Genomic DNA, 25,375 nt, shown 5'->3' with positions numbered 1-25,375 from the left:
CGAAAAACCACCACCAGTGTTTGCAAAAAAGGCAACAGATGAAAGGAGCAAGAGGCTGCAGGAAACGGCCTGTCACAACATTACGACAATGATTCCTGTTTTTCACAGACAGAAAGCTAGAGCTAGAGCTCAGTGCGGCAAGCAGACTCCCAGCTCAGCGGCACCTTGCCAACTGTTTTTAATTTCAGAACCTGAATGCATACTGCCACCATAGTGTCTATTCAGCAGCAACTGCAAACTGTGCCTCCATTTCTCCACAAACCAATGAGTCACACTTCACTATAGACCTAATCATAATCAAATGCCAGGCAGGATTGGATTTCTTTTCTTTTCCAAGAATTGAATGAGGTATAGAGAATGAAAATGAGTTATTCAGATATTATTCAAAGTACAAGCGAAGACAAATGTCATGCTTGAAATGTCATCCTCAATCAGCTGTCAGAAGAATTCCATTTTTTTAAACCAATTCAATTGGAAGTGAGAGAAAAGAGTAAGAGAGAGATGGAGGAGAAGTTATTTGAAATGTCATCAGTCTCGTGTGTCACCTGCAGCAGGCAGTGGACTGTATTAGCTGATCAAGCGGCCGGATTAGAGAGACAGACGCTTGGATTACAAACGTCCCCTCGTGGCTCCTGTTGGACCGGAGTTTAGGAGCTTTATATAGAAAGAGGTGGATCAGTGAAGGGGAAGACTTCACACACGTCCTGAGTGGAGATTACAGAGGAGGAAAAGGGAGTCAAAACATGGCAGGTCGAGCTTGTTTTCAAATCCTAGTGTGTGTGTATGTGTGTGTGTGTGTGTGTGTGTGTGTGTCTGTGTGTGTGTGTCTGTGTGTGTGAGTGGGGTCAAAGAGGAGAATGATGAGCAGCCAAACGACCTCCCACAGGAGATTCGAGAAACATGTTAGAGGATTCCTTCCTCCCATCAGTCACATCCTTCCTGGAGTCAAACTCAGGTCAAATGGGAATCACCTTGCTTCACAGTCACACAGACGCACTCACGCACGCACACATACACTGATTGCATGATCAGATGTCACAAAAATCCCCATCTTTATTTTTCTCTGTTTCCTAACGGAGTTTGTACAATCTATTTGTAGGGGATGAGGGCAAATGAGGAGATTTCAAGATTGCTTTAGAGAATAAATAAATGATAAAATCGAACAAATCAAATTATCACTCCAGTTTGCACAGTGAATCAAGATTAATCATGTGAATTTAATGTGCCATACGCATTAAAGCTGGCCCATCTATCCATCCATTAGCTAGAGCCTACTGCTTATCTTTTGAGTGCCGCAGGGGGCCGGAACCAATCGCAGTTACTGCATGAATACCGAGATATATAATTCCACCTTTAATTTGTCTATTTTAGTACTTTTTAGTACCGGTGCTATATTTTAAGGTATGAAAGGGGGGAGAAAGTTTTCTTTTCCAAATGAATTGATAATAAAGATGCAGGGGAAGGACAATTAAAAAAAACAAAGCACAGTGTAAGCTCTAACAGTGGACTCACTTCAACCAAAATGCTGTTCATTCACTTTAAATGGGGTTACGTCCAGCGTTGCAGAATTCCATTGTGGTTTCATTGGGAACTTTTTATGCAACAAAGGAGGCACCAGCCAATCAAATCGTGACCTGAAACCTGGTGCTTTCATCTAGTTGTGTATTGTATTTTATGTGTGCTTCTCTTTAGCACTGCATTGATAACTAGCATTGCACTTTAACACGAAAGCCGGCTATCTTGTGGGTCCCAATCGGATGGCTCACCCACCGTCCAGCGTAGCACCATCCCTATCGAGCAGTTTGCAGTCCCTAAAGCTGGGAGAGAGTGAGACGAATCTAACACCAAAAAAAAAGAAAGAGGTAAGAGGGTAAAAAAGAAAAAAGAGGAGGATGATATGGCCCATTGAGGCGGAATAGCTCCTTCTTAACTCTGACACATACTGTATATACACCGATATCCCTGCACACAGCTTTACAAAGCGCACATACACACGCTCTCCTCTGTCAAAGAGGAAGTGTTCACGGTGTAGAGGAGGGATTATGCTGGATATGTGGAGCAGATCTTGCTCAATGCTAGTGATCCCTAAACTGAGAGGGTTTGAGCTCAGCAGCAGGCTGGATTTGTCTTTTCTTTCCCTCACCTCTTTCACCTCTCGCTCTATTTGTCTGCCTCGCTCTCTCTCATTAAACTGTGGTGGGGGTTAGGAATAAATCAACCGTGGGTGGACAAGAGAGAGACTATAGTTACTGTCTTTCTCTAACATTTACCCTCAATCCTCAGGCTCTCATCTATGTTGTTAACCTAAGAGATTGCTTTTTGGTTTAGAGCGATATGGAGACTCACAAGTGTGGTAGGAGCTGCAGCGTTGAAGAACTGCGACAAGAAAAATGATGCTCGCCTGGTCGATGAAGATGATGTTGAATCCTAAGTGCTCAAAAACTGGTATATGATGTCCATGGCCCAGAACGGCTCCGCTGCAGTCCAGAACATAATTTATACCAATCTATACCGGGCCTCAATGTTATCCGTAATGTGAGATGAAAGACAATACCCTACCCAGATACAGCCTGTTCAAACTGCCGCTGTCTGGAAACCGATAGAGAAATATCAGCTGCTGATCCACCAGACATCAGAGCTGCTTTCTTGCCTCGGGCCAAAAAACTGAATTCATCCTCCACACTTACTATTTTTGAGACTTGAATATTTATTAATTTTCATCACTTGACTAGAGTAGCCTAAAGGGACTATATCTGCAATTCTGTTACACAATGTTTTGTCGCATGATGACAATAAAACAAAATCTTTAAATATGGTGTACATGACTCAGTCCTATCTACCTGTAGTGACTCTTCATCCCCCCTGAATCAACAGCAAATGTTCCTCTTACAACAAAATTATATGAAAACCATGACACAACCCTCACTTTTCACAAGACAGACAGGTTGTGATGATGGCAGCAATTTTCATCACAAAACCTATGATTTGAAAGATGCTATCAAGGAACAAAAAAGCCTGTGTAACAAGTGACATCTCTGGCTGAATTCAACTGTAACAAAACAGCTATGACTTTTGGGGAAGAATCCGAAACACTAAGTCATGGTTGGCATCGGCTCCAGCCTCTGACACACGCCTCTTTCACAGTCTCAACCTTTCTCCACATAAAACAGGGCTTTGTCTCTCTGTAACAAACAGCCAGGAAGGAACAGGAGTCGGGACACTCGTTCCATCCAGTATGTGTGTGTCTGTGTGTGTGTGTGTATTGCTGTTGTTACTCCAAGTAACAGTGTTGTTGCGGTAAACCAGATTTCCACTTTGGTGTGAGAATGATCTCACATGTTTTCCCGAGGCTGAACTTGGGCCAGTCGTATATCGGCCATCTGGAGGGATGGAACATACTGCGAAACGACAAGATGATTACACAACACGATTGAAGATAATTATTTCTAACTGCATAATGAGAGTTTTACTTTTAAAGTTTCTATTCTTGAATTCTCTTTCAATGCACTGTTTTATATCTTTCCAATGTATTTCAGGAGTTATTTGGTTTTGATTCATTATTTGAAAACTTCTTGAAAATCCAGCTGAATTCAGCTATGTTTAGCTTGGGTGAGCAATAAGCTTCACTGGTTCAACTCATTAAATGTTCTGACCTCCTGGTTGTGACAATGGACGGTCAGTTCAAGCAGACTGTAAGCAGGGACGGATCACTGAACAGACCTACAACTAAAAAGACAAGTCATTACTACAAAGAGACATCAGTAGAGTGCATACCTCCACCAAAGCCCCTTATGAAACCACCTTTAAATTCACTATGATTTCGATCCGCACCAAATTGCACACAATTTGAACACTCATCAATACCGGTCGACTAAACCTGCTTGATTTGTTTCATCAAGATCCATGAATTGTTTTTGGAGAAATCAACAGAAATGCTCCATCTCACGATGTTAAAGAAAGTGAACACATTTCTCTGGATCAATTCCCTGATCCACATGCACACCAAAATGTCTTTCCTGAAACAAACCACATCCTTCCACCAAGTTTTATGGTAATCCGTGCTTTTTGTGTAATGCTGCCGACTAACAAACAAACAAATTACAACGACAACTTAACCTCCTTGGTGGAGGTGATGACACGAAACAACTTCAAACTGGCACAACTACTCGACACATAAACAAGTACAAAGAGAAAGTTTTACAAATAACTGAAACTAACTAAGAATAACAGAGAGGAAAACCAACCAATACTTGTCCTCTTTCCCCACATCTCTGCACCTCTGTTCAATGTACTCACGATGAATTTTAATGGAATCTTTAATGGGATTCTCCCCTTTTTTCTCTCCATCTGTTACATGTAGGCAAAATGCCTGCATCGGAAAAACACACACACACACACACACACACACACACACACACACACACACACACACACACACACACACACACACATACACACAGCTGGGGCTTCCCTCATGTTTCTTCCATTAACAACAGATGTAAAAGACCAATTAGGTTGCTTGGCTTCCTGTGGGAGCTGCAGCACAGGCACCAAGAGGTTAATTATACCTGTTCACATTACAACTGGTCAGAGGAGATCCTGGACTCGGTATAAACATGAAGGGCGACTCATGAGCCGCGACTCTGGGCCCAGTGGAGACAATGTGCCACTGAAGATGATTAACATTAATTTAATTGAGCCGACATTCAACCTGACACAGTAATTTAATTTATCTCTAATTCATCTCAAACCGTTTGGTGGCGTACTATGGGATTAAAAAGGGGACAGGCATTAATATGCGCATATATGAATGTGCACATATGAATGTCAAAACACATACCTGTATGCACATGGATGATTTATGCAGGAAATCATTTGCATACTAATTTGAAACACATTTGTATGTGTGAGTGCGCTTTACAGCTTCTGCACATGTAAAACCATGGAATATAATTCCGCTCTTCTTGCCTTGACTGGACAGAGTCGCCTCCTGACATTTAAAGCATCAGGAAACAAGCACAGACTAAAAATAATAGCATCTCTGTGGGATCCTCCTGACTTGATTTATTACCAATGGCCCTCCCCCACAGGTAGACTTCAACGCACTGCTGGACACATTCTTTGTTACCATGCAGATGGGAAGAATCCGACTTTGTTCTGAAGTACACAATTCTCTTTGTGGCTCTTTCATGGTATTTTAACACATTCATAACATCCTGTTCAAGGACTCATACGGCCTGCAAGTCTCCTCTCCTGACCTTGTGATGGTATGTACACACATAGTGAACTTGAGGATACACACGCACACACAAGCATGCACACACACACACACACACATACACACACACACAGGGTGATAAACTATGCTTATCTCTCTCATGTTCGACTGCCTGAAGTGTGAGTTGCGTTTACAAACACACACACACACACACACACACACACACACACACACACACACACACACAGTCAGTATATATATTTAGCACAGGAACTTGCACACTCCAGTTTTACATGCCTGATTGTTTTAGTAGGTCATGGGATGAGACTGCATGAATGTGTGTTAGTGAAGGAATAGATGATAGGCAGAGAGAGAGGCAGAAATACTCAGTTCAGCAACATCTGCTCCTAGACTGTGTGAAGCTCTAGATTTCAAATTTTGATAGAGTTTAATACAAACATTTTTAAATCAAACAGCGTGCGAAAGTGACTAAGAGTTAATTTGTCTGCAGAAATTGGTATTGTCTGTGTGTCTGTGGAGCTGATCATTCAAAGGTCAAATGAGATTAATTTGTTGCAGCACTAAAACATTATAGTTGGGGGTTGTGCAGTATGACAAAATACACCATGGGAGGACATTAACATCTATTTTCTCATATTAATTCCCAACTGATGATCTTGTTGTGTTACAGATCACTTTACCGCAATATCTTTGTAATTTGGATGCTGCTTTGCATTTTTCATCCCGACAGGAACACTGGCAAGAAAATGTGCGTGAAGGCAACACAAACAAAGGGGTTTGTGTTGGTCATGTCCAACAGCTCTATTACACATATTTACATGGGCTGGCTGTGGCTGAGGGGGTAGAGCGACCACTGTCCAACCAGAAGGGCGACCTCTGCATGTTTATATAACTACAATATTATACAATTAATAACACTATGAAGATACAGTATGTATCTATGCAGTAACCAACATCAACACTATTGCAGGTAGAAGATTCAATCGGAGATGCAGGATATCAGAGTCATGGCTGGCACCACATGAACGTGCATCATTTCCCAACTGGCAGCAGGAGCAGCCACAGATCTGCTGGCTCCCAATGATAATAAACACACACAGCTTGACATGAGCACAATCTGCTGATTTAGACAACATAGCACAGCAGGAGAATATGCGCCTGTGTCCTGCTGCAGACACTCACGACCGCTACAGCATGTACTGTATATGTTTAAGGAATACACAGTGTCAATCAACCTCAGTGATAATGGCTCACTATTCTACAGAACGAAAGAGAAAGAGCGAGGGGAAGCTTAATCGGTAGAAAGGCATACAAATCTGGGCTGATAAGGAGAATGACTCATGAAGCCGAGACACTGCTTCAAACAGTGCTGCTCAATATCTTGAGAAAAAAAACTATTTATAAGCTCACCTCAGGGCGTTCGCTCAAGATCAAAGAGAGGGAGAGGGTTTGACGTGGGGATGAGGGCGAGAACTTACAGAAAGGGGGAAAGTAGAGCAAGGTGAAGAATGGAGAGTTTTAAAGATTGAAGAAGTTCAGCGACGCTGGAAGAATCAAGAGCTGGAGAGTGATGTGATGTGAGCTCTGACACAGCTAAAGGAAATCAATGTCAGCTTGTAAATGAATCAGCAGAGGCGGATGAGTTATCCGACTCTGATCGATATTTATTGTGCCGCTGCTCCGATACATGTTACAGACACAGATGATTAAGGGCAGGGAAACACATCATTTCCGAAGACTCCACTGGCTCACTCTTTCTCCACTGACATAATTTGCAGTTTTATGTGAGTGGTGCAAATATCAGAGTGCAGGTCGGGTTGCTAGTGAGGGTTTTACCAGGCATTGATGGGTACGGCGAAAGAATCAGAGGGAAAATAGGGGAATATGGACAAGAGGATATTTTCTTGTAAATATGTGGTAAAGTATCCATCTAATAATTCCAAAAATCTAGGTCTATACATGGTACACATATCTCGAGAACCGTTGATCTTATCCCCGTATAAAATATCCCTGTGTATTGTTAATGGACCAAAGAATTTTTGAATAATTTGAATAAACGAGATGACCAGAGCTCTGTAGCAGCGGCTGACTGTGACTTTATAGATCATGATAACAGCTCGTTCACGACAACATCATCAACTGATTCTCCAGTTCAGGATTCTGCATATTGAGTCCTATATACTGTGAACTTTGAATAAGCAGGTGAACAGCTCTTTGTGCAGCAGCGTGGTTCCACATAAGGGTTCTGCAGACTGAGTTCAGCGGTTGCTCTTTGCTCTCTGCCCCTAAATTACCACAGGTCACTTTTATAAAATTTGAAAAAAAAAGCTTCAACCAGCATTACCACAGGCCAAGCAAACAGACCACTCCAAACACGCAGCATCTCCACAGACGGCCACAACACCAAAAATACATTGGGGGGAATCAAAAGTCAGCGCAGTCCCTTCCTTGTCCTCCTCCTCCCTGCCAACCTTTCTTGGCTCCTGTGGCTGGTAATGTGAGTGAGATTTACTTTATTCCTAATCCCTCAACACGTGCCATCATCTATCAGGGTTCGGATGGAGATAAGAACAGATGTGCTGCCAAGAAATGGGAGGAGACTGTATGGAGCCTTGTCACCTCTATTGTGACTCAAAATACTTTCAGGAAACATCAAACGAGCCTCTGTCTTTATTAATTTCCCCTCTATGCCGTACATGTCCAGCCCATCCATCTGCACTTCTCTTTTTGGTTGGAAAGATTATCTGATTAAATCAACATTTGGTTTTCTTAATTAAATCTCCCTTCTGTGGCTGGTTTTTGCTCCTGTCTTCCCTCGACCCCAGCTCCTCTCTTACCCCTGCCCCCTCTGAGATCGAGCTGCCATGTTTCGATGCCATCATGCTATAGTGGGCAGTGAGATGAGGGCTGTGCCAGTGCGCCTGTGGTTGCACATCACGCGTGTAGAGCAGGAACATAAAGGGACACTTGATCCATATCTGAGCAGACATCATTATCTGAAAAGGTAAATGAGCGAATCACATAAACGATTGCGGGGGAATGGATTTCTTAACGTGGGGAGGCTGCGTACAGTGAGATGAATATAATATGTGTTTGATCATCAGTATTACAGTGCAGTGAGCCGGCTTTACTTATTAACAGATTTACTTAATAAAACATCAGGGACTTTTGGTGCATCAGAAGCTAATGAATAAGATATCGCCTTAACTCCTCTTTTGGCTCTAATGGTGGTTTAAGTCTTAGCTAACACCTCAACACCTCAAATACTTTTTTTTGTATCTATATTGCCCCTGCAGACATTCAAATCATCATTCATGAATAAGTTTATTGAGTTTAATATGTTTTATCATCGTAACGCAGCAAAATGATTGTGATTGAGTGACTAATAGAGTGTAAGGAGTCTACAGTCAACTGGCTAACTGGCTAGCAGTGTGTTTTCTATTCATCATGTTGTTTAGTCATGGATGTTAGAGCGTCCAATACCCTGAATCAAATTGGGGATTTCTCTGACCCTGCATACTGAGATCAGAGCTGAATCGACACATTGACTGACAGATAGACAATCTGCAACAATATTGATAATTCATTTATAATTCATTACTGGTTCCATGACCTGCTTTTCTCTGTTTAATATAAGATATATTGGCTATTTTTCACTTCACACTAAACAATATAAATGATTAATCAAAGTATGAATTGATTCACAACATCCACTGAAATTCATGAAGATACCACTGTTGTGCATTTTTGAGTAGTAACCTATTTCCGATCGCGACTTGAAGGTGCATTCAAGGTCGCTCCTCTCGGCCATGTGAGAGAAAGCCTCCAAAAGGCATTGCTTTTGGGTAGTAATAGAAGCAAGAAGACATTTTCTTCAGCTGATGTCATTCATCCCTCCATCCATCCATTTATCCGTTATCTATACCATTTTTCCTTTGAGTGGCTGGAGTCATGATATCATGACATTGGTGAATTCTGTTAGAAACCACATCAATCTCATTACCAGCAGCACAACACAAACTAATTTAATCAAATCTGCCCTGTCCTCCAGACCCAGCTGATTCACAATGTGATTTAACACAGGAAAAAAAGCTTCTCTACAGGATTCACTTCCCTCATCAGCCGTAATCAGTGTGTGTGTTTGTGTTTGTGTGTGTCTGTCTGTGTGTGTGTGTGTGTGTGTGTGTGTGTATGTGTGTCTGTGGCTCAGAGTGTGTAATGGGGCTAATTTTCAGTTAGCCTGTGCTAGCTGACCTCCTGAGGACAAAGCGTGCAGCCTGCAGTTTAGCTGACCTAGTCTTTGAACATTAGTGTGGTTGGGTGCTCCACAACACACGGGCAAGGGGAGAGAGAGAGAGAGAAAGGGAGGGAGAGAGAGAGAGGGAGAGGGAGAGAAAGAGAGAGAGAGAGGGAGAGAAAGAGAGAGAGAAAGAGAGGAATAATGACATCATTGGCTTTTGCTCAGAGTGGATCTGGGTTCCGCTACACAACAGCAGCAGAGGAGTATGATGTCACTCTAGCCTAGAGGCCTAACACACAAGCAAACACATACATACACACTGGTCCTTAGGATGTGTGGATGTGAACACACTCCGACTGACACACACATGTCAGCCTTAACTTTGACAACCACTAACACACAGGCTCACCTAATTAAGCAGTCTATTGGAACAACGAGGAAGACAGTGAAGTTAGAGTCTGTCTTGGATGTGTGTGTGTGCACGTATGTATGGGAGAGAGAGAGAGAGAGAGAGAGAGAGAGAGAGAGAGAGAGAGAGAGAGAGGGAAGGAAGGTTGGATAATCCCTGGCAACAGCCCCTGAGCAACATGTCTTTTTGGATCAACTTGCACTCTGAGAAGAAACATGACTTGTGAAGGATTACACACAACCCTGTACAGTCAGACAACTCACACTCGTTCCCTCTGCTCAAAGTCATGACATCTGAAGTAAGCTGAGGAATCTAAAAAAGTAGATAAGCTCAGGTCCTCTACCTCTTCTGGTAAAAGAGACAAGACAATTAAAAAAGAAGGACTTATCGGCATGTGTTACTGCTTTGACACCAAACTCCTGTCACTTGTCACCACACGACTGAGCTTTGAGGGCAACACATAACATTTGACCCTTCCTGGGCCGAGTTCCGATACATGAACTCTGCGTATCTGCTGATACCGAGAACCGACCTGATAGTGTATTTTAACAGCTGTATTCTACTCACCCCATATGTAAGGGAGGATTGCTGTAATTGTTTTATGGCCTGGTTTTACAGTCACAAATAAATAAATAAATAATTTTAGCTAGTTTTGGCGAATGTTTCACTACCAGAAATCACTTTTTCTTCAACGTTCTAAAAAGAGTATTTGCCAGCGTTAGTACAGTGCATCTGCTGTTTTGGAGTTCCGAAGAAGTGTTTTCTGGGAAAAGAAAAGGGCAGTTTTATCTGTGTGAAACTAAACTTAAAAATGTGGTATCGGATCATTAAATAGATTTACATACTCGCCCATGCCCCATGTAGTATTTTCAGCAGTATCGGAGGCATTTACGATGCTGTTATCAGTACATATCTCGTATATACTGTGCTGCAGAAGCTGTAACTGCCTCTACATTTCCTCACAATATGTTATGTATCTTCTATTAATGTGCACTGCTACTCTTGTTTTAAAGGTCAATCCAACCGACCAATCTCAGGTGTAATCTCTGGCCCCGTCAGCATTTAGCTCATCACATAGGAATACAACACGTGAGCAGAGAGGACGAACACTTCTTTCCTCCCTTCGTTAATCTGGGTCATCCTGAATTAGCACCTACATCTGCTACTTTTTCCTGTTTCCTTAGACTGGATAACATCAAAAATTATAACAGATATACTGTTTATATGTAGTCATAGATGGACTTGATTTACCAGTGGAGATTGAGTTATGTAGAAATCTTATCTCTCTTTACTGTAAATACTGTGTGAAATATTGCAGACATCTTTCAGCTTTGGATGACCTATATCTCTACTATACGCTTCTGTGTCTCCTTGTCTGCATCTGCTCCTTTGTGATTGCTACAAATTTAATGAGAGAGATCCACAAGGGATAAAAGCTTTCAACTGAATCCATCACATCAGTGATTCCAGTATCCGTGGCAGGAGATGGTGCTCTGCAATTCCACATCCACAATTTGCTCTATTAGACAATGATACTTCTTCGACCTATCGGCTTCTAGTGCTTACACAGAGCAGTAACTATTATTGATTTTTTCATTATCCATCAATGCCACTTTAGACTACTCTGTGCTTCAACTGTAATAGCTTAGGCCCACAGATCAGCAGCACCCAGTCACTGCAACTGCTAAGTACACAGGGAAAAATTGTAAATGTTCAATAACAGCAAATCAGATGCCACACGAATGGGAACAAGAGTTAGTGAACTGGCTGAGAGACAAAACTATGATGTGGTTAATACTCCCTCTGCTAAATTAGTCTCTGTTGGAGACACAGGTTAGTGTGGAGATTAAACCCTAACTGGAGTTAGTCAGTAAGACAGTGATAATTTCACTCAAATGGACAATGTAGAGCTTCATTCTAGAGCCTGACCGCTCGATCATAGATGCTCAATTAAGGATATAAATGTTAGTACGTAAAATATAAACAAAAACATACACAACATACAGAAAGAATGAACACAGATACCAAAATGTCTGTGAAAGGCTAATAGAACCAAAATATAAAACTGAGATACAAGTACGCAGAAGAGCATATAGTTTATAATTGAATGTACTTAATCTCACATAAAGGTTTAGTTGTTTCTTGGAAATACAACACAAACTGATCTCACTCTGATGTGTCATGCTGTTTTCGCTCTTCCCTGAGTCACCCTCTCTTAGTTATAGTACAGCAGGCAGAACATGAGGAATAATGTGCTTTTTCTGTGTCATTCAGCAAACTGATTGCAATCAACCAACAGTGGAGAAATATATTCATAGCATACCGCTCTGTAATCAGGGCAGAGCTGAGAGGAGAGGACTGTTCCTCATCTCCCTCCTTCTTTGTTTAATAGCTCTCCTCGGCTGTCGTGCACTGTTGACATTATCCTGGCACTGATTACACCAACTTCCTTTTAAATCTACAGTGGGGTTTTCCCCTGTAAATATCTTGAATATGAACACCATATCGTCTAAATCTACTGGTTAATCTATACTGGTCAATTTGGACCAGAAACATGTTAAAGTCCTGCACAACAAAATAGAGGTTAAACCCGAGAGCTGGAGCTGAAATAGCTCATGTCTACAACACAGACACACAGACACACCTCTGCCGGGTGTCAAGTTTAGCCAGTCAGCTGATGACATGTCAAGTCCAGAGAAACGACATGCAGCTGCAGGGGGAGAGCGGGACGGGGGAGGAAGGATTAGTTAGTTTTACCGTTGCAGAACTGTAGCAGGGATGAGGTGTCGTACAAGCTGCTGTAGCTGGAGAAGCCGTCCTCCATTCTCAACCTCTGCTCCGCTCCCTCTGTTATCCACCACTCCTTTGCTCTGTCTCTCCCGCTCTCGTTCTCTCTCTCTGTCTCTCGCTCTCTCTCTCTCTCTCTCTGCTGACTCCTCTCCGTTAGTTTATCGTTCACTTGGCGGCCGAGGCGCTCCCTCCATTCACTCTGCACGGGTCAGGCTCCCTGGGTGAGTCACCATGGCAACCCATTCACGATTATGTCATGTGAACATCCAACCCCTCTTCTTCTGGTCCTCTTCTTAAATCCTCAAACCCCCCCTCTCACAAAAAAAAGTCCTGAACTACAGCAGGGGGGAAAAAGCATTCCCTGCTGAAGAATGACTGCACCGGGAACGACAGAGACACACGAGGAGTTCAGGAGCTGCTGTCTTTGAGAGAACTTGTCCTCTCCTCCCTCTGTTGTCCTCTCGTCCTCCGTCTGCCTTCAGCTCAGGCAGCTGGGTGTCGTTAGCTCTCGGTGATCAGCAGCAGAAAAACAGCTTTAAGAGGGCTTGAGCTGAGAGGGCAGGCGGGCAGGCTCTGGCATAGGCAGTTACTGTGTTTGTGACCGTGTGTGTGTGTGTGTGTGTGTTTGCGTGTGTGTGTCAGAGCCTGTGTGTGTGTTAAGATAATGCTCGGGACAGCCCAGCCTTCCCCTGTCACACAGTGTGGACAAGTCCGAGTACAGGGGGCTGGACCTGACGGATGGATCCTCCTACTTTTGGTGAGCAAGAGAGGAGAGAAGAGGAGAGGATGCAAACAATGAAGGAAACTAAACCGATAGTTAAATGACTATAAAATAACTTGTGCTATATCCATACAACTCCTTTTTTTCTTCTGAAATAGAACAAATCTGGTCTGGTTACACTTGGTGTCCTCACTTTTACAGAGTTTTAGAGACACTAAATCAGAGAAGTTTGGAAATGTATGTGGCCCGGTTTTAGTTTGACAACTATGGGACTGCGTTTTAGTCTGGTTGGGCAGAAACTGAACACTCAGCTGATTGTCATATTACATTAATCATATTACGTGAGCCCAACGTTTTATTCTCAGCAGCCAGTGCAGAACACAACATGGATAGTTTGCGCTGCTTATATTGTGAGACTGCAATGACTTCCATTCATTTTGAACCGCCTAAAAAAACCTTATCCCTGACCATGAGCAATTCATATCTAACCTTAACCTAACACAATTCACATCTAACCCCTAACCTTAACCAGGAGCTCAGAAAATCCTCTGATCCTGAGAAGGTCGGGGTTCATCCTGGAAAAGGTTCTCAGGTGGTATCAAAACAAACCAAAACACTCCCAGTTGTAGTGGTATGGAGTCACACGGGGACACCCCGCAGCTGACTAATGTCCCATCTTTCCCTGCAGCCGCCACCAAACATATTGGAAGTGAACACTGCCAGAGGATCTCTACTGTGTCGAAACATGATTACCATTCTGTCCTCTGTCTGTCTTATCTGGCCCGCTGCAGACTGCACAGAGACAGAGGGATCCTTAAAACAAGGATGAGAGGGGGAGAGAGTGAAGGGGCAAGGGGAATGATGAAAAGAGAGAAATAAAAATGGGATAGAGGGGGAGGGGATGGAGGAGAGAAAGAAAGAAGGAGAGAGTGCTTGAGGAGGGTGTATGGGGGTGTACCAAATTAAAAACTGAGCAGGGTGGGAGTTTATTGAGGGGAAAATGGGGGATATCCCACAGAATATAAGCGGGAAATGGGAGCTTCTAAATTCTGGCTGGGGTTTTGAACATATGTGTGTATGTGTGTGTGTGTGGGGGGGGCTTTACATTATTTATAATTCCAGCTCGCAGGGCAAAATAATAAGGCAGAGTCTGTGGCCTATATTCATGTCGGAAACACTCCCCCTTCCTTCCTAGATCACAAGACGGAGCTGAGAAAATGACACAAAGGCAGGGATGCTCTAAAGACAGCAGAGGGAGAGAAAACGAAACTGAAGCATTTGTTTCTCCCACTGTTGGCCCACTAGTGGTAATATGATATGTCCATGTGAAGCTCCTTCCATTCAAATATCAGTCAGAATAGGTACACTCGTCTCTTAGATTTGACCTTTAACAGGAGGATGAAAGCGATCGTTTTTTCTCAGAAGAAGGGTGAAGCCTTGATCAGTTTATGGTTCAAGGCCTCGGTGCTGCTGACCTCACAGCTGCAGCCCTCTCTCTCTCCATCAGGAACACACTGCTCTCTGCTTAACCTATTACACAATTACATTGAGCTTCCAACAGATCTGCAGAGTCTGGGAGCAGACAGGATTATGTGCGAAAACAAGGTGCTTATTGTGACGCAGCTTAATGTCCGTGTTGCGTTCGCACACACTGCATTGCTTGTTCGGTGAAATCATTAGGATATTACAATTGCAAAACTCAGAAAGTAAGATTGTGGGTTGACCTTTTTTCGCCGTTTGTACACATCGCCCTTTGTTCACCTCGACAGTTAATATTCTTAGAATGTGTTAAAGTGTCACAAGGTATCTAGATTTACATGCAATCAGACCTCTGAAGCTATAAACCTCCTGAACAACCACAACATCCAGTGATTTCATTCATGTACAGAGAGGAAATCCATGCAGCTTCAGTCCCAGAGTATGATCAACACACAAAGTATACATCCTTTGTGTTTTGTTCTGACGCCTGCAATCACAGGGGTGTTTGGTCTAAAAGATTCAGATTACTGTAAATCTCAGATTTGGCATCTAGATTAGGGACAGGTCTGTTTTTTGTGTGTGTCTGGCTCTCTTTGCTTTTTTGCTCCCGTGAGAAGAGGGCAGCCAAAACTGGGGTATGTTCCCATCACAATCCACCCCCATGGGTCTCAAAACCCCACCTACTACCCAGAGGGTGGCAGGTGGTGGGACTGCTGCTGCGCTGCTGCTGCTCCACCCCTCCTCGATCCACACCTCCCCATTGTTCCCCCCTTCCAGCACCCCGCAGGGAATCCAGAGGGTGCACGGACACACACTCGGGCGTTTACAAAAGAGGCATTTATGGGGGGAACAAAAAGTAAATAGTGAAAGAAATGTAAAAAGAAATTCAAGCAAATAATGTGCTCTGATGGCCAGATCATTTTGTATAAACTGCAGGGTCATAGCAAATGGTATGCTACAGTCTCAACATGTAACAGCTGGCAGGGCTTCAGTGGCTTACTCAAGATCACTTTATCAATCCTCTTACTTTTCTCACCTGCCCTGCTGATTCTGTTTATTTTTAACAGCTTTTGTTCTTTGGAGGTTGAATTCAAACTGAGTGGGTTGTTCACTTCCTTTCCCCCCCTGTTTCTGACAGAAACTGCTGACATTGGTTGCATCCACAGATGATCAGTCAGTCTGTCAGTGGCCAGGATTATACAAAATCTAATCCAGAGCTAAGAAGGAAACAGGGTCAATCCTCTGTATGATCCAGCCATCTGTGCCTGCCCTGGTTATTGGGCTTCTTTGTGCTTTACACCGAATTAACCCAACCTGGAGTTTAATAATTCATATAAAGTCTGATTCCAGACAAAGCCCAGAGACATGTAATATGCAATACTCAGTCACTCTGGTCAGGCTGTATACACACCCTTATCACAATGTTTTATGGTGCTGCGGAACTGGTTAAACATTACAATATAGTAGCACCACTACATCAGCTTTTTAAAATATGATTTACAAGGGCCTCTTAGCTGTCCTCATCATGATACAGGAAAAAAAGAAAAGGCACAATTTACTTTGCGCTGCAGCAACTTGAAAAATGAGAAGTGAATGTGTTGAATCTAAAATGTAAACGCATCAGCAGGTAGCAAAGGTCACTCAGCATGAGTCTGTGCCAAAGCAAAGTGTGTGAGCCAACAGGAACGAGAGAGCAGAAAATCCTCACCCTGAAATAAGTGTTATTCATTTATTTCCCTGGTGATAAAATTCACGGGCAGCTCAAGATTTGACCACTCTAAACATTACGCAAACTAATTTCCTTACAGTGCAAGAAACTGAAAATGAAAGGGTTGATATTAATGTTACACTCAGTTTAATCAGTGTTTTGCCATGCGGGCAAAACAGCTTTCATCGTTGAAATGTATCAACAACTATTAAGGGGATTGCAACTAATATGTTGTACAGGCGTTCATGGTCTCCAGAGGATGAATCCCAATGATCCACTGTATTTGCCTCAGTCACACCGGCTAAGACACTTGTTTGCATTTGGGAGGGAAAGATCCCTTTTGTTCATATTAAGTCATGTAAAATTAATTTGAATTTGATGTAAATTTTTTAATTTGAATAAAAAGTGTTAATTCTGTGATGGCTGTTGACAGATTTAGTTCGACACCTACTGCAAGTATGGAATTTGGTTCAATATTTTTGCATTTTGAAATACCTGCTAAACCTGCTAAATGTATTGGTGTTTAATGCTGATTAGAAAATGTTAACATGCTAGGATGGAAATAGTTAACACCATACCTGATAATCACTAGTCAGTGTCCTTTTATCAGGTTAGCATGCTAATGATAGCTTTTGACTCAGAGCTGTGTCTTAGTACAGACCAGAGACATAATGGACCATGGCCATGACAACTGTCAAAGTGCAGGTGAAATAAAACCTTCTCAAAGATGGTTCCTCTCATTTTAGGTTGTTCTCATCACACTGATGCATGTTCATGTTCTTTTTATCAGATGGTTATAATTAGTTATTTGATGTTATCAAAAAATGGGGAGAAACATGATTGGCTGCGCAGAGTGACTCATGATTGATCAAGCAATAATATCTCATGTTGTGAGATGTGATGGACCTGCACTGTGTGGAGAGCCCAGAGTAACAGAGGAAGTAAAACTGTCAATGACTGACAGGTTGGCTCTTTATCCTCAACAGTCTGGACAGGAGAGCAGAGATGGTGAGAGAGGGAGAGACAGACTGGATCTTAGTGACGATTGAAAATAACTCAATAGTATCAGTATCAGCAGTTATCATATCTCTGAACCTGCTGCGGAGATAACCTGTCATTTCTAAAACATGCTTATTAATGTTGACACTGAGCCAAGAATAAAACACAGTTTATGACCCTAGTTCCCTCATATTGAAGAGACTGATGATGATTTCAGCTCATGAACCATTTATCAAGGTTTACACAAACACTTATTGGGAGAAACCTGACGTCACTGTCTGCTCTGTGTGTGTCACTGTGTTGTGTGCGCGTGTGTGTATATATATGTGTGTGTGTGTGTGTGCGTGTGTGTGTGTGTGTGTGTGTGTGTGTGTGTGTGTGTGTGTGTGTGTGTGTGTGTGAAGACAAATAGTTTACCCAGAAAGATCAACTTGAATCCATAAAGAGTCCTTTTCCTCCTCCATGAATTATGTGGTGGAAATGTGACCTAGTTTCCCTGAGCAGAGTGATAACACATTACTCACAGCACTGCAGAAAAGCACACAGGCTTCATCAGGCAGGATAAGAGGACTCTCATAGCAACATCCTAAAGACTGCATTCAACACTACCTGCTGTGTGATTTATTCTAGTAAACCGTCTACCATCTAACATGCCATCCTTTCTGCATTACTATGGAAATATTTGTTCGTATAAGGCAGGAGGGACCATGGCCATGAGTAGGTTTACATAGGTTCCACTGTGATTACCATAGAGCAAATTGGCCGGAAGCAACTGTGGTAATCAGGTCCACATTGTTCGAATGTGATCAGGCAGTCAGTTTTAATTTGTCGCACTGTGCGTGTAGAAATCCACAGCCAGTCTGTCGTGTAATATTTAGAAACTCTCCCATTTACCCACATTTAGAGAACGAGGGAGTAATGGGTATTATTTTATAGGTGTCACTGTAAGATTAATTGCATTATTAAATGACAACATGGGTTTTCGAGGGTTTTAACAGTTATATTCTGTCACTAAATCAGATTGCCTTGTCAATAACTGTATGGGTAGAGTGGGGCCAGATTTTGCTTCATCAGCAAATTGAAATAAAACAGTTAATACAGACCACCCTAATGTGGTGCAGCAGTGACGTAAACAAGGTGAGGCTTATCGGATCCAAGGTGAGTGATAGTGAAAGTGTTTGGTGGCTCAGGCTCGAAACACGACAAATCCCATCTCCTGTTAAGTCTCTGTGGATTTCTTGTCCAAGGCAGACGTGATGGGAGAGACAGTGAAGGCACGTGAACGTAGAAGTGGAGAATCTGCATTTGGTCTGTAAATAGCTCATAATCCTGAGGCTGGAGAGCAGTGTTACATCTCCTACTCCAGCTCCTCGTCCCTGTGTAGGATGATGGGAGTCCTCAAGTCTAGTTTGACTCATGATCCAGCAGAGGGCGCTCACTATCAACTTGACATATAGTTCGCCCTCTTGACCTGATCAGTAAAGTAAGCCAGTAATGTTACAATGTTTTGCTACGGTAAAACTGAGGATGCTAGCATGATACCAAAGCATCTGAGAAACAGAGTTTGGGAGTTTTTTGTGTTCTACACGGTAGACGGCAAAATAAAAAAAAAAAGAAAGGCTGTGTGTCCACTTTGTACCAAGCAACTGTCTTACTCTTCAATAACAACAAAGCCGTAGGCTAACTTGTTAGCTTTCCACCCATGTGAGGCCGCATAGAAGACACCACAGACAAGTGGAGCTATGTGTTCAAGTTTGTGTGTCTTTGGGTATGGGGGTGGGGTAATGTTAAAAAACGAAATGCCAAATGTCATGTCAAATTCGTTTAAATGGCCACCCTAGTCTATGGCAAGCACCTCTCTTTTTTTTAATATTATATTACTGATTATAGAATGTATATTGGGAGGCTGATGAAATTGGAGCTAATTTTAGTTTTTTATATGTTGCTGAGCAATTAAATCTATATGATTTATCATATTTTGTCAAATAGATGACCTACGTATAATTGTCTTAAATGTTGTTCGGTAGAGGTTTGATATAGAATGAAAGTTTTCAAGTAAAGTACAAGTAGGCCAAGATGTGAACTTTGTAATTGAGCAACTACATTTCATCCCTGGTTCAGAGTCATGGACAACTCCAAGGTCAATTAACACAGGCTTAATCAAAGCTTTTGTGATAAGCCAGTAATTCGTAACACACAGCCGAGTCTTTTAAATTAATTCATCTACCAAATGAGAACCTCTAAAATGATGAAGACTTAAATCATAACGTACAATTCAGATCAGCCCCCAGTTTGTACAGAATGTATAACCCAGTGTTAAAGATAATCTTCCTGAAACAACTCTCTTATTTCAAGCAGCTTTTCAGACATAAAATGCACCTCAGGGATGAAGGTCACACTTTATTAACCATAAAAACGCCTCAGTCTTTGTTGAGATTGAACAGCAGATCCCTTATTGAGTCTCAGTCTAGAGTCAAGTTGAATAAGTGTTATTTATGTAGCCTAAAATAACAAATCACACATTCACCCCCAGTGGGCTTTTACATTTGTACAGTATACAACACTCTGTTTGGATCAGGAAAAACTCCTACAATCCGTCCTTTATCATGAAAAAAGGAAAAATATTCCCCCCCAAAAAAGGTGTGGGCAGACACCCGAAACAGACATTGCCCATGTGTGGAGAACAGGATTAGATTTTCAGTGAGCACACAGGCCAACACTTTGAGAGCTCTGACACCATCAAAGAAGCAGTCAGACAAGTGGAAAAAAAGCAGATGGTCTCATCGAGAGTTTTATTTTGCACAAAGACTACAACATTTATAAAATCATAAATATTATGAAATCATTCCTCCTGTGTCCAATATTGGTGCCTCTTCCCACCTCCATCCTCCCTGCCCTACCTCATTGCCATTAGCTAATGATGCCGTAGAAGTGCAGAAGACGGGTTATAAACCACACTGACATCTCTGCGTCTAATCTATATGTTAATGAAGCTTAACTTGGACACAGAGGTAGAACAGTCATTGGTGTGAGTCTATGGAAATCTGCTAGTCTGACTTCTGTTGGTCATTAAAAAGCAGCGAAAACCACCTCGCAGGTCAGTGGGAGACAGTGTAATTCATCAACCTCCTATGACTGCAGAAATGATGCATTTATCCAAAGGACGGCGATCCACATGCAAGCCCACTGTGCATCCCGGAGTGAGCTGTTTGTTCTCTCAAGCGGCGACAACATTAATCACATCTGACTTGGCTGCTGAAACATCCATGTTCACCCTGCCCCCCATTTCCTGAACCTGAGCAACCAAGAACTCTGCTCTTTCTCTATCGTACAGACCCACACACACACACACACACACACACACACACACACACACACACACACACACACACACACACACACACACACACAAACACACACACATGACATGCACTGAAGTCTGCACATTGCCCTGCAAATGTTCCAGAGGGGCTGAGTACAAATGTCCAAGTCAGTTGCTAGCTCCCTCGTAAGATATCTGGAAAATGACAGATTGAAATGTCAGAATATAGCAAGAAATTCAAGGTGAGCAAGTGGGCGTGTCGATGTCGTTACTAACACTTGCAAGACTGTGTTTTGCTTTGGACTTTTCATTTGATTTGGCAAAAACCTCCAGATGCATGTCGTATTGCTATCAACGTAAAACAACAAAATACGATACGATTTGCGCACAGTTTGATTTATATGTTACAGTATGTCCTGCCACCTGAATGTTCTGGACATTTTAAGATGAGATAAGATTAAATAAGATAGGATAGTATAAGATGATAAGGGTTAGGGTTAGGGTTAGTGAAACGTCCTTACCCAAATTTCCATTTCTCTTTCACTCGTTTTTCATGTAGAATTTATTCATTCTTAATTCATAATTTCTCCTGCATCAATCGACTTTTCTTCCCTCCACTCTCCACTCTCTCCTCTCTCCTCTCTACTGCTCCTTTCAAAGTCAAACGGCTCAGTCCTTTAATCGATGTTCTAAAATAAACTCAGCTGAGGAAATCTGCCTTCTACTGCTGCAGTTTGCTCTGCTGCAAACAGTGTATTGTGGCAGCCAGGCTCACTTTATGTCCAAACACACACACACACACACACACACACACACACACACACACACACACACACAACTGCAGGTGACTGTTGTAAAGCATGTGTGACCAATGATCCATTTCCAGTCTGTTTGATAATGAGAACAGAGGGTTCATCATCAGCAAAGCCACTTGTCCTCATATTCAGTGCACAGATGGAGAGCTGACATCAGCCGGCCATGACGCTGTCTTCGACTCTCATCTGCATTTCTGTACATAATAACCCTCACACACACACACACACACACACACACACACCCTCACACACACACACACACACACACACACACACACACACACACACACACACACACACACACACACAGAATGTGTGTTGCAGGCAGTGGCGACTGGATGCTGATGGGTTTTCACCTTGAGACTTATCGGGTTCCATTGATGCCTCTGTAAGTCTCAGTCATAGGATTCAGATCAGCAAGTGCTGCTTTTATTTCTCACCCAACTGATCTCCTTGAAAACCCTAACCCTAACCCTAACCCTAACGCCTCACACCTCTCCTCTTCATCCTCCCTTCCCTCCCTGTCTCCTTTTCATTTCCCCACAATATATCTCCATCTGTATACAGCCCCATCATTCTACACTTCATGACGCTGTGCTTTTCCTTCACCTAGTGATCTGTATCCCAGTTTATAAAATATACGAATGCTGTCCCCTGCAGGGCATTTGTTGAACTGCAACCGTTTATTTTGTCTCACTCAAAAGTCAGTGCCTGGAAGAGTGTTAACTAAATTGTAACCCTGATTATCAGGAGCCAGCTCTATCTTGTCATAGCCCACCTTTTCCATGGATTCTATAATCACAGTGGCAATCCTCCAAAAGCACCAAATGAGACATGATATCAGACTGTGTGAGAGAAAAATACTTCCACTCTGCAGTGGGGTATTTTCAATGTGATATTGGTGATAAGTTGTCTAACGAGTTTGTTGAATCATCTGATGATGGAAACGAGGACATAACACACAGACTAAATGATTCAGCTTTTATACAATTTGACGTTATCTCCTTGCAAACGCATTAGAAACTGACATGTCATGATAACGGAGGTTTGGTCAGCCGATGGTCCGCCACCTATCAAATGCATCTTGGCAGTCGTTGCCAACATTCTCATTCTTTTGAGTCATATTTAATTATACAGAGGATGGAACCATGCACGGATTGAGACTGAGAGGAAACAGGAAAAAAGAAGGGATGAAGGAAAGGGATGAAAGAGAATTAAACATGAGGGAAACAACAAGACAAGGGGAAGGTTTCTATTTATAACTGATTGTTTCTGTTGATCTGTCAGCCGGTTGTTGTTAATGCTTCAGCTCCTCTGTCAGCTTGACTGCACATTAGGGAAATGACCCTCTACTTAATGCTTTACTGTCACACGTACTGTTAGCATCCTTCTCACAGGAACAGGGGGAGAAGATGTAAACTACAACTTGCTTAAATTGTCTATGTCCTTGCCGTCCCTCTCTTTCATTCTCTACATATCTCTTGTTTAAAACATCCACAAAGTCGTTATGCATTATTTGGATGAAACCTCTGGGGAATCGCTCCAAGTTTCCATATAAGGGCCCAAACTGAACCGGCTCCTCTTTGCAGCTGAATACTTGCTGGGTGAGGCGTCCCAGTGGAGGGCTTTAGTCTATAACAGGATGGACCCAGAAAGACCCCCGCCCTGACAGAAAAGACACATACGCGCACACACACATACATTCTGTGTGCAGATCTAGAAATCCAAACAATTTAGAGAGACCCATGCAAACATATGCACCTCATATATCTCTTTTGAACATGCACAAGTGCAGGAGCCTTGCTGCCTCTCTGTTTAGTCTTACCCATTGGTAGCCCCTCACAGTCGGACATGGCCCCAGAGAGACGTGAGGATCAGGACAGCGTCTTCGTCTCTTGTCTGCTTCAATGTCTGGGTCGCACTGTTTATGTTTCCCTGGTGAAAATAGTTCTTGCTTCTCTCTTTCTGTTTAGCTCTCTTATTTTACTTTCTATCTCCTTCTCCTTCCTCTTCTCTCTCCCCCTCTTTACAATCTGACCAGTGGCCAGTGGATATGCCAATCAAGTATCACACACTGCACCATTGGATGCTAAATTTGTAACCATCAGTCCAGTCCTCCCCTGGGATATGGTTTCCCTGCGCAGTCCTCTTTGGATATAATTTCACTGGCTTTCTCAAAAACGCTTTATACATTTCCCAACATTAAAATCAAATAAAAGAGGGTAATCTGTTTTTCTTCTACAAAAAGAAACAGAGGTCTTCCCTTCCTCTTATAAACTCACCATGAAATGCTCAGAATCATACTTGTTCTCCAGCATATTTTTCGCCTTATCCCTTGAGCCTGCAACAGAAAACACAGTGAGTTCCTGTAAACTTCTTATCCCCTGAGAGACAGGTTGGCCAAAACCTGGCACTGTAACTGAGAAATTCAATATATCTTTCCAATCTGTTGTAGTAGCCTTTGTGTCCTGCGAGGGGCGCTAGTGTCTCACTGTATCTCAGCTCCCTCATGTTGGGAGACATTCTTTGTTGTTTCCAGTTCCCCATGTGTCCTGGATACCAAAGACGTTTCCAGGGTCAAGTAACACTGTGCTGAAGACTGTACCTCTGACAGCTAAACTTAATACCAGTGTTTTATTTTCCATATAAATAAATGGGGAGGCCTGCCGAGCAACTTCTACTGAGCTCAGGCAGAGTCATGGAAGCTGAAAAACAAATAAAGTCCTCTCACAGCAGAGAGACGTTACGTTAAGAGGCAGCACAAAGAGGAATCTGTGAAAGGGAAAATCGGGGGGGAAATCAAAGATCACCGCCGGCTTCGTCTCGTCTTATAAATCCTTCCAGGACAATGAGAAGTGCTCGCCAGGCGCTGTGCAGGTTACTGGTCCACTTGAGTGCACAAATGTTCCCTCAGAGCAGCTCTGATTAAGCTCAGCGCTGACCTCTCCACACACTCATTCTTGAATTACCTTTCAGCTTACTCAGCTGATCCTTTGTCACTTGACTGAGAGGATTATCACGAGGGAAGGGTCCAGCATGTGACTAAGTGGGGTCAGATGGGAGACTGTGTCCGGACCAGGACCAGTGTCACAGAGGTTAGGATTTAGTGTTGTAGCGTGGGATCAGGGTTATCTGGAGGCTTGAGCCAGAACACAGGGGGAATGAGATGTAGTAGAGGGGGCTTCCTCGCTCCGTTATCTGTCCTCCATACCTGTCAGGGACAACCCCCCATCCCCCACCCACTGGTTACCAAACCCTGACCCAGCAGCCCGAGCCTCTACACCCAGCACCACCCGTTTGATGTTTGATCTCCGACTCTTGTTTGCAGAAGAGCTCCAAGGCCCCTTCTGCAAACGTAACCCAAACCTTCACCCCATAAAGACCTCTCGACCCCTCTCGTCCTGGCAAACAGAAAAGTGGACCCTCCACTACTGTGACTTATTTTTACACACGAGCGCAGCACATGCAATTACTTTGGCTGAGGAATTATACTCCTGTGTCCAGAATGCTGTGCCAATTCTGCGTAATTAGACTGTAAAATGTTTAATATGAGTTTTCAGGGCTTATCTCGCAACGGCTATAAACCTCGCAGAGTTTGCATGAGCATTAGAAACTGAGGTAAGAGGAGACGTCAGGCTGGAGCAGGAGTTTCT

General features: G+C 42.8%; 1 protein-coding gene across 3 annotated transcripts in view; it reads right to left on the bottom strand.

Moving 5' to 3' along the window:
* eml1 (EMAP like 1) overlaps positions 1-23,994 on the bottom strand; it is a 48,790-nt gene extending 24,796 nt beyond the window's left edge. For 2 of the 3 annotated variants that reach the window (XM_053435013.1, XM_053435014.1), the window contains exon 1: positions 12,646-13,324. In XM_053435013.1, coding sequence (XP_053290988.1) covers positions 12,646-12,712 — 67 coding nt within the window. In that variant the 5' untranslated portion in view covers positions 12,713-13,324. Of the gene's footprint in view, positions 1-12,645; positions 13,325-23,547 lie in introns of those variants that run through there. The other variant, XM_053435015.1, reaches the window with a different exon arrangement.
* Between the last annotated feature and the right edge of the window lie 1,381 nt (positions 23,995-25,375).

The sequence above is a fragment of the Pleuronectes platessa genome, chromosome 11 (genome assembly GCF_947347685.1).
Source record: "Pleuronectes platessa chromosome 11, fPlePla1.1, whole genome shotgun sequence".
Taxonomy (NCBI): Eukaryota; Metazoa; Chordata; class Actinopteri; order Pleuronectiformes; family Pleuronectidae; genus Pleuronectes; species Pleuronectes platessa.
The sequence above is the reverse complement of the archived record's forward strand: the minus strand, read 5'-3'. Positions and strand labels throughout refer to the sequence as shown.